This window comes from Talpa occidentalis, unplaced genomic scaffold (assembly GCF_014898055.3).
Source record: "Talpa occidentalis isolate TD23 unplaced genomic scaffold, MPIMG_talOcc4v2.1 talOcc4.3, whole genome shotgun sequence".
In the NCBI taxonomy this organism is placed as follows: Eukaryota; Metazoa; Chordata; class Mammalia; order Eulipotyphla; family Talpidae; genus Talpa; species Talpa occidentalis.
The window spans coordinates 102,300,840-102,311,964 of NW_023603184.1; the positions used below are offsets into that span (position 1 = coordinate 102,300,840).

Below are 11,125 nucleotides of genomic sequence, written 5' to 3' on the forward strand. Positions count from 1 at the left end.
CTACGGAAACAGGGATTTCTGCTTAAAGCAAGATTTTTTTTTTTAAATTGTCCCATTCCACTTTTCCTACCAACATATTTATTTTCCTACCAAGATATTATTTGGAAATAAGAAAATGAGACTGCATTAACTATTTATAGGGCTCAGAACCTATTTTTCAATCATCTATAATATTAAAAAAATAGTATTTTATCAAAATGTAATAGTAGCCAAGGTTTTCTTTCTGATTCATTAATTAGACAGTTCTTCTTTTTTATTGTTGCGATCTGTAAGACACAACCTCAGTGAAATATTTTTGTTTCATTACAGGAATGTTTTGTATTTTAAAAACCCTATAAATATCAATTTAATGGTACAAAGTGAACTTAAATGTGACTAAACAAATGAAAGGAAAAGACCGCTTGTTTTAGGGGGAAGTAAGCCAAGTATGTTTGCACTCTTAATTTCCTTACCTTAATAAAGTAAAGGCAAAAAAATAAAAAAATAAAAAAACCATAAATCTATTTACCCCATAAAAATACTATATGAGGGTAGGGATAACAGTAGCTCTATAAAAGTAATTTTTGAGTCAAGTAAAATCTGTTTCTGGAAAGTAGTTCTAAATTTTCATAAAATTCAGAAGCTCGAGGCTGTCATGTACAAACTATTTCAGCATTTTTGAAAGTGATTCTATTTATGAGACTCCTACCTGTCTCTGAAGTTCTGCCAAGTTGTAAGGTAAGGCCCCCTCGGCCAATGGAGCTATTCTCTCAATATCTGCCAAAGTCAAGCGGCTTCAGGCAAAAATATGAGAAAGAAAGAAGTGTTAGACACTTAACAAACTTTATAACAGATCATCTTTCTTCAGAGAAGAGGGAGAATTATGGTTTAAAAGAAGTATTTTTTTATTTATCTCACACCTCATTTTAGTGAGAAAAAGTATCTTTAGACCCTATTTGCCACAACAAAAAATAAGGCTCCTGAAAAATAATATGGAAGAGGGCCTCCCCGGTGGCACAGCGGTTGAGCGCTGGGTTGCGAAGCTGCTCGCCGCCTCTGCGGCGCCGGTTCGATCCCCGGCTGCTCCCCGGCCACCGGAGGAGGGTCCTCTCCTGCCGCCCGCTGCTCCCCTCAGCAGTGTACTTCGGTCCTTCTGCCTGCTCTGCTCCCCTCTCTGGCTCTGGTGAATTCTCTCACCCTCCCGCACTTCTGACTGTACCCAGTGCATGTATAAACAAAACAAACAAACAAACAAATAAATAAATAAAACATGCCTCTATTTAAAAAAATAATAATAATAATAACAATATGGAAGACACAAATTTAAGATTCCAATGATATTCAAATGAAGAAATCATTCTTGCTAGAAGCAAAGTATAAATTTTGACAGTTCATCCAACTAAATGTAGTCTCTTGTATTTTATGTATGTTGAATGTATTTAATATACCTTGAGAAGGCTAAATACAAAGCTGATAATATTTGTTGCCTTCTTTTTTACCCTAAACTTGCATTTTGAACCATGTGAACATACTACTTTTCCCAAAAATTTTTATTTAAAAGTAAATACATTCCATGAACCAGTTAGCAGCTCACTTCAGATCCAGTTTTCCTTTGGAAAACATTTATTATCATGAAGGAGACTCAAAAAATCTGCTAAAAATGTGAATTCTAGAAGGATGAGACATGGCCTGTTATTTCAAGTCAATCACCAAAGACAGATCTGTATGTTTAATATTATCTCCAGCTCAACAATTCATTATAAAACATATACAATAATGTAAATCAACAATAAATAAAATAAATGTAGATCAATAAATTAAAATTTGCAGATGGAAACAAGTCTCTAGCATGAAGGCAATAAATTACCCATGTATAGCTTCTATAGTTCTCATTTCTAGGGTTAAAATTTTTTCAGATATTCCTATATTCAAAAACTACTACATACAACTGAAAAAAAATCTAATCACTTAATAAGTCATAAATCCCCTAACCCACAGATCCTGTTAGGTACCCACAGATAAGAGTTTTTCTTTTGGATTTGTACAAGATCGCCAATTAAATACGTGATATGTACTTTGGTTGTTTAATCTATAAAATAGAGGCATAAAACATCTGAGTTTGTCTGTGATGGTAACTATGATGATAAGATTACAGGCATATTTCAAGAAAATGATACTTTTCAAAACAAAATGGTTTATACATTTAGTAAAATGATCATTCACGATGAACCAAAGAGTGCCAGTTTATTTTATAAATTTTGGAAAATTTCCACAAATCTTTAAAAATTTGTGCCACTTCTAGAAAATCCTGACTGAATTAATTTTTTTTTTTTTAATTTTTTTTTTTTTAAGAGGCATGTTTTATTTATTTATTTATTTGTTTGTTTGTTTATACATGCACTGGGTACAGTCAGAAGCGCGGGAGGATGAGAGAATTCACCAGAGCCAGAGCGGGGAGCAGAGCAGGCAGAAGGACAGAAGTACACTGCTGAGGGGAGCAGCGGGCGGCAGGAGAGGTCTGCGCGCCATGTGGGACCATCCTCCAGTGGCCGGGGAGCAGCCAGGGATCGAACCGGTACGGCAGAGGCCACAGGCAGCTTTGCAACCCAGCGCTCAACCGCTGCGCCACCGGGGAAGCCCCTGAATTAATTTTTTTTTAAAGTTTTTTTTTCTTTCTTTTATAGAGGCATGTTTTATTTATTTATTTGTTTGTTTGTTTGTTTTGTTTATACAAGCACTGGGTACAGTCAGAAGCGCGGGAGGGTGAGAGAATTCACCAGAGCCAGAGCGGGGAGCAGACCAGGCAGAAGGACCGAAGTACACTGCTGAGGGGAGCAGCGGGCGGCAGGAGGGGTCTGCGCACCATGTGGGACCCTCCTCTGGTGGCCGGGGAGCAGCCGGGGATGGAACTGGCGCTGCAGAGGCCGCGGGCAGCTTCGCAACCCAGCGCTCAGCCTCTGCGCCACCGGGGAGGCCCTGAATTAATTTTTTAAAGATTTATTTTATTTATTTATGCATACAAGAAATAAAATTAATTATTTTATTTATTTATTTATTTATGGGGTGCAGGCCAGAGGTGTGGGGGATAAGAGGATTCACCAGTGACAGAGTGGGGAGGAGAACAGGGCAGATCTACTGAAATACACTGCTGAGGGGAGCAGTGGGCAAGACAGGATCTTCTGTGCCATGTGGCTTAGCTTCCTGTCCTGGGATCGAACTTATGCCACAGTGGCTGGCAATAGCTTAATAGCACTAGCACTTAATCCCTGCACTACTAGGGAGGCCCTTGACTGAATTAATTTTTACTTCTTATCATTTCCATCCCCTTCTCTCTCACTTTTCCCCTTTTCCCTATTTCCCTCTCATGAATCTTAACCCTTTATTTTTACCTCTCTCCTTCTATCTCTTCTCTCCCTTGCTCTTCCACTTCTTTCTGTTCTTTCCTCTCCTGAGCTTTCCCTCACCTCTCCCTCCACCACCTCCCACTCAAACTGTCACCATGTCTCATATTATCCTCTGTCTCTTCCTCCCTGTTTCACATATCTTCCTGTCTCTTGGAATCGATATACGTAAACTTTTGATGAGATGAACTGAAAGCACACCACTGCTTCACACATGTTAAAAGAACTTTCCTATAATAGATATCATGAAAAATTATTGCAATAGTTACCCTGTAGCATTATACAAGTCTGCGAGCTGGTATAGAATATCTATTTCTAGTGGGGTGACTTGTCCATAGCGTATAGCACTCTGGGCAAATTCCTCTGTAAGAGAAAGAAAATATTTTAAAATCTTAAAAGATTCTGAATATACAACAACCTTCTATCTTAACCAACTATAATCTGAAAGCTAAAGACATTTTAGTATTATTTAAAAAATTTACAAACGAATACCTAAATTCAACTGTATAATAATAACTATGAACTTCTGAAGGCTAGTAAAATAAAATCTTACAATAATAAAACAGCAATAACAGATAAATTAACTTCAGAAAGGTAAAACAATCTCCTTAGAATCCTCTCTTATCCTGTTTATTCACTTTGGTCTCCAGAGTTACAAGATAAAAGAATTGGCTATTCTCCAGTCATCTAAAACATAGTACTACAATTCAGTAAATGAGTAGGCTTGCCCATCTTTCTGTGGCAACTCCTTCCTAGTACAAACAAGCTGCTGCCGGAGTGCCACTGACCTGTTTGACAGACTGGGCCAAGGTTCTTTTCAAAACTGTCAAAGCCACTTCTCCATTCCTGACCTCAGCATTCCATTAAATCCACCTGGATTTTTTGGAGACCATTATGGTCCAAGTGAAGCATATACGTAGACATGGTAACATACTTTCTAGATTTGGCTTTTGTGTGGTAAATTTAACCCAATACCTTAAATGAAAAATGTGAAAATGCTGAGGTTCAAAGTAATATATATAATTTTTATATCTTACCCTTTGTGACTTCAACATCTTTCCTTGTGCCAGCTAGAGTGCTATATATCTTACGAACAAGCTCCATGTTATTCAGTAAGGAGTTAAATGCATTGAAGTAGGAGAAGCTAACCTGGTGTGAGATACTTCCTCCAGCTGCCTAGGAAATGACAACATAAAAAGGTAAAAACAAAAACAAAAACAAAAACCACAAAAGACACACTTATGAACCACTTTTTTCAAAGAGTCAAAGTCTTCATTATTAAAATAATTAACAACCTGCCCATAAACACAAGGAAAGCATCGTACTGAAACACTCAGAGCATTTAATGCCCTCAGGGAAGTCTATGTAATTTAGATTTTAAGGAAGAAAGCAACATCTGGAAGTTGGACTTTATGGTTCATCTACATATAAGGTCAGAAACAACAAACGTAATTATCACAGATCAAAAACAATGGTTATTTAAACAGGATTTTCAAGACCCTCAACTACAGAACTCCCACTAGTTCTGGTATAAAAAACCAAACATTAACGTACAATATAAGAATCATTTTTAAAACTTGTTTTTTTTCCCATTACATACATAGAAAAGCCAGTGGTAAATTAAAATTTTAAAACTATTACACTGTCAGCTTTCCTAATGCTTTCTTTTTTTTTTTTCCCCTAACACTTTTTTAAGGCCATTGTTATAATCAAGACATTTGATAGTCCATGTTGGGCTCAATCTATATCATGAAAGTTACAATTACCTAAACTAAAAAAACTGAAGATTAAATCTAGGAAGGATTTATTCACCATAAAGTAAAAGTATGGAACAGTACATAAAGGGTTCTCTTGTGCCTGAGGAGAGATGGGGAGCAATGTGGCCTTTATTTCCATTTGGAAATACATTCATAGAAAATATTTTTAATAGTTTACAAAAAACTAACTTCCAGGAGTCACAGGAACCCATATGATTAAAAACATTCTCTATTAAAAATTCAAACAGATGCTTATGGAAATACCAGTGTGACAACCTTAATCATAAAAGTCTATTAAAAATAGTATAGATGATAATGGGCAAATGAACCCACTCCCAAACCCCTCAAATATGTGATTTAACTCAAGAGTAGGTGACATTTGCATTACCCTGAATTTGGATACCAGTGATCCGAAAGCAAGATTCAAATTATTTAATACATTCGTCCAAGAATTGAAATGGCATTTGATAAATTGAGGCTATAATAGGTCTACCTAACCCACTTGGAAAAGATTAAGTGGATCCCCCTCACTCTAAGGTAGTATGAGAATCTTTCCCTCTAAGATTTGTCTTTTCTTCTTCCCTCTCTCCCTCCCTCTCTCCCTTTCCTTTTCTCTTTTATACTTTTGGCCTAAATATAAGGTGAGGGTAGAGGAGTGGGAGATGGGTGACAAGGAGGTGAAATGTATAGGAGAAAGTGACATGCTCCATGTTCAAATTCACCAAAGAAAAAGAACAGAAGTTGATCTTTCTACCCCAGTCTAAATCAGGGATAATGATCTTCAGCTGAAACAACAAAAGCACTCATTGGCTTCCCTCCATTTAAAACAAGCAGCAATCAAAAACTTATACATAAGTACAGCGCATAAACAAGAAAACTGGTAAGTGAGGCAAGTTTCACCACTCTTTGTGAGGAAGTGGATGACATCAGTTTGCTATTGGTCCAGATGATTACTTTACAGAGATTAGCAGTTTGACAGAACACAAAACTGTGTCTGGTCCATGCAGACTGAATGCACAAATGAAGGACAGAGAGAGGAGTGAGCCACCAAGACTGATGCCCACATATTACCTCCCTACCTTCTGCCATGGCCATGGTTATTAAAACACTGCAGAGGCCTGTGACGAACCCTCTAGCAAATAGCACCCTGCAGGGAACAAAGGAAGGAGCCATCCTTAACAAGGCTTTGGGAGCCTGATTGGGCAGAAAGAGGTCAAGGTGAAAGCAGGACTGTCTGGGAGAGGCAATGCCCAACCTTGCCTAAAAACTTCCTTGTTTCCTTTAATTGGACTCTAAAAATGGAAATAAACAACTTGGAAATAATTGAGAACAAGATAGTGGCTCATACAAAAGCTATGATCTGGGCAAGAACTGTTTACCATCACCCCCACCTCTCTTACACCTATTTACCTTCTACCAACAAAGCATAAAGTTAGAATAGTTGAGAGTCTGACGGGTCAAGGGAAGCAATCCAGAACCCAAGAGTACAAAAAATTTAAGGAAATACTCAAAGTTGAATTACTTGCTTTTTACTTACTGAAACTAAGTTCTCCTCCACAAAAGGAGTAAGCATGTGAGACCGAATGGTAACCATTATGTCACTGAAATCCAGACCAGAAATCATGCCACTTTTGCTTTTGTCTTTCAGTGCAAAGGCTTGTCTTGCATGTTCTAATTGTAGCTCCTAGAGGAAAAAGTTAGAAATAGGATTTTAGATAGGTTAAAGCACAAACCCAAGTGCATTTTGTAGAAATGGAAGACATCATTCCCCTACATGCACTTACTACAGAAATGAACAGTGTTCTGCTCTGAATTTACAACAAAACTTTTCTTTTTAAAAAGCATGTGTTGGGCCTGTGGTGCAGCAGAAATGAACAGTGCAGTTCTGCTCTCAGAATGCTCTACTGGTGAAAAACTGTACCCAGTGCATGTATTTCATTCTATTAAAAAGCATGTGTTGAGGGCCTCCCTGGTGGCACAAGGCGTTAAGCACTGCACTATGAAGCAATCCGCAGCCTCTGCAGCACGAGTTAGATCCCTGGCCGGCCAGGGAGCTACCCACATGGCGCAGCAGACCTCTCCTGTCTCGCCCCCTGCTCCTCTCAGCAGTGTATTTCAGTCAGTCTGCCTGTTCTGTTCCCCACTGTCTCTGGTAAGTCCTCTCACCCGCTGCACCTCTGGTCTGTACCTCAGCTCTTATATGCATAAGTAAATAAATCTTTAAAAATAAATAAATAAATAAAAAGCATGTGTTGGGCCTCCCCAGTGGCGCAGCAGGTTGAGTGCAGCGCTGTGGAACTGTCCCCAGCCTCTGCAGCACGGGTTCGATTCCCGGCTGGCCAGGCAAATACCCACATGGCACAACAGACCTCTCCTGTCTCACCCGCTGCTCCCTCAGCAGGGCATTCAGTCCACCTGTGTTCTGCTCCCACTCTGTCTCTGGTGAATCCTCTCACCCTCCCACACCTCTGGCCTGTACCCCAACTATTGTATAAATAAAACAAAATCTTAAAAAAAATTAAAAACATTTATTTTCAACTTTTAATTTTGAAAGTCTGCCCCCTACCCTCTCCAACAGAGAACACCTTTAAACAATTTTTTTAAATGAACCCAGTAAGAAACTCTACTGACTGGTAAGTGAAATATTTAGCAATTCTAACATCAAAATGATAAATAGCTAATGAATAACTAGTATTCGACTATTGCTCTGATTTGGGGTACGGTTACTCATAAGCTGTAAAACATTCAGAATATCTGAACTTCAGAACTACTAGGTATCCAAAATTTGTAACAAGAAACATCAATAAAAATAACAAAGTAGACCTCCGTGGTGGCACAGGGGTTGAAGTCTCAGATATCAACCTAGCTCCAGTCTCTGGAACATGAGTTTGATCCCTGGCCAAGCAGAAACCCACATGGTGCAGGAGACCTTTCCTGTCTCGCCCGCTGCTTCCCTCAGAACATCTGCCTGTTCTGCTGCCCAGTGTCTCTGGTGAATCCTCTCATGCCCTGGCACCTCTGGCTTACACCCCAATTCTTGTATGCATAAATAAATAAAAATAAATCTTTTTTAAAAAGTGTCATTAATACCATAAGTACTGTGCAAAAGTCAAAATTAGGGAATTTCTGCCCTGGAAACCCAAGACATAATCCAAACTAACATGTTACAACATAATTATGGCACCATTGGATGCAATTTTCACACAATTTGCAACCTTGGAAATAATATTCATATCTAATAGTGTATTATAAATACTATTGATTTGTATTGCAATTTTCACTCATATTTATCAAAACCTACAATTCAAAGTTGCTTTGCCTTTTTCTGATATTTAAAAGTTTTTAATAGAAGCCTTACATTTTATTAATTTATTTATATTTTCCTATGAATTTTGTGCCATCTCAATGGTAATTCAAACTATTTAGTAGGTGTTTGTTTCTATTTAAACTATAATTTGTTTTATATGACTTTTCTGTATATGTGTGATAGTAAACAATAATACACATTTTGAAAAGTTGTTTTCTTTTTCTTAGCAGGTTGATAGGTTAGAAACAATTATACTAAATCTTTCAGTAGTCTTAATGGAAGAAATCAGCTAAACAGTTTAACATCTATCATCCAACATCTAAACATTTGGATCTTCTTGCAAAAAGAGCAATGGAAATAGAAACACTATACTCAAGTTGAAAATATGTGTGACATAAGAGTACAAAAATAAACAAGCAGCATGATTTGACAAAGCTTTCTCTTCCCCTTCTACTTTTTTTTTTAATTTCAGCTTTATTAGGTTATAATTGAAAAGTCAAATTGTAATATATTAAAAGTATACATGACTTTATAGGCACACTGTGAAATGATTCCCACCATCAAGTAAATTAACACATTATCACCTCACATATTTAATATTTAATCTTTTTTTAAGAGAACACTTAAAGTTTTATTATCAGGAAATATCAATTATACACAAAAATATTATCAACATAGTCAACATTAGATATTTACACTTTATTTATCTTACAACTGAAAGTTTGGACCCTTCTTCCAGACTGTCACAATAACCACCCTCACCCACCAACCACACACACACAAACACACACACATACACCATACACTCACACAGCCCTAGCAACCACTGTTTTGTTTCAATGTGGTCAACTTTTTGTTGTTAGATTATACATACAAGTTCATCTATATTATTGTAGATGGCAGAATTTCCTTCCTTTTTTGGAATGACTATTTCATTATATATGCACAATAAGTATTATATATATTATATGTAATATATATAAATAAATATATATATATATTTATATATAATGACATTTTCTTTGTCCATTCATTTGCTGGAGGACAATTAGTTGGTTTCTATACCACAGCTATTGTGATAATGCTGTAATATACATGGGTATACAAATTTATCTTTAAGATAGTGACTTTGTTTCTTCTGGACACATACCCAGAAGTAAGATTGCTGGATCACATGGTAGCTCTATTTTTAATTTCTTGAGGAACCTCCATGTCATTCACCATGCTGATTGTCCAATTTACATTCCCACCAAGAGGGTACAAGAGTTTCCTTTTCTCTACAATCTTGCCAGCATATATGGTCTTTCTCATAATAGAACAAGTGTGAGATGCTCTGTCACTTTTGATTTGCTATCCACTGATGACTGGTGATGGTAAGCACCTTTTCACGTACCTGCTGGTCAACTGTATATCTTTTTTGGAAAAATGTCTATACAAAGTCCCTTGTCTATTTTTCAATTGGGTTATTTCCTTTTGTTATTAACTTGTATAAATTCTTTGTATATTTTGGATAATAACCCTTATCTGATATAAGATTTGTAAATATTTTCTTCCATTCCATTACCTTTTCATTTTGTTAATGGTTTCCTTTGCTGTATAGAAGTATTTTTTTAGTTGCGTGTACTTCAACTCATACATTTTTGGTTTGGTTACCTTTGCCTTGGTTATCAAATCCAAAAAATCATTGCCAAGACCAATGTCAAGGAGTTCACCTGCAGTTTTCTTTTAGGGTTTTAACATTTCAAGTCTTACATCAAGTTTTAATCGACATTGAGTTGGTTTTTTTGTATATGGTATAAAAGAAGAGTCCAGTTTCATTCTTTGAATGTGGATATCTAACTTCCCCAATTTATTGAGATTACTATTGTCCCCATTATTTATTCTTATATTTTATGTTGAAAATTGACCACACATGTATGTGTGAATTTATTTCTGGACTCTCTTTTGTTCAATTGACCTGTGTGTCTCTTTTTATGACAATACAACACTGTCTTGAATACTACCACTTTGTAATATAGTTTGAAATCAGGAAGTCCAAGACTGCTTTAGCTATTCAAGGTCTTTTGTAGTTCTAATATTTTTAGGATTTTAGAATTTTCCTTTTAATCTTTGTGGAAAATGTCACTTGAATTATGCTAGGAATTACAATGAAGATGTAGATTGCTTTGGAGAGTGTGAACATTTTAACAGTATTAATTCTTCCAATCTATAAACGTGGAATATCTTCTCAATTACCTGTGTCTTCTTCAATTTCTTTTATTAATGTTCTGTGGCTTTTACTTAACAGACCTTTCACCATCTTGGTTATATTTATCCCTAAGTATTTTTTTAATGTTATTGTAAATGGGATTTTTTTCCCTAATTTCTCTTCCTAACAGTTGTTTGTTAATTTAAGAAATGCAACAGATTTTCATATATTATTTTCTAGCCTCCAAATTTACAGAATTTATTAGTTCTAATAGTTTATTTTTGTGGAGTCTTTAGGCTTCCTTATATATAATACATTATCTGCAAGCAGGTACAATTTTACTTGTTCATTCCAATATAGATGTTGCCTTTTTGCTCTGGCTAGGGCTTCTAGTACTTTCTAACAAAGAGGCAAAAGCAGGTGGTGATCTTTGTTACTGATCTTAGAGGGAAAGCTTAGTTTTTCATTGTTGAATATATTAGGTGTAGATTTG

General features: G+C 36.4%; 1 protein-coding gene across 2 annotated transcripts in view; it reads right to left on the reverse strand.

The window, feature by feature from the left end:
• SLC25A12 (solute carrier family 25 member 12) overlaps positions 1-11,125 on the reverse strand; it is a 70,174-nt gene that overhangs the window by 26,780 nt on the left and 32,269 nt on the right. For both annotated transcript variants that reach the window (XM_037523534.2, XM_037523535.2), the window contains 4 exons: positions 6,675-6,821; positions 4,418-4,556; positions 3,650-3,743; positions 689-773 (listed from right to left, as the gene is read on the reverse strand). In XM_037523534.2, the coding sequence (XP_037379431.1) occupies positions 689-773; positions 3,650-3,743; positions 4,418-4,556; positions 6,675-6,821 (465 nt within the window). The remainder of the gene's footprint in view (positions 1-688; positions 774-3,649; positions 3,744-4,417; positions 4,557-6,674; positions 6,822-11,125) is intronic.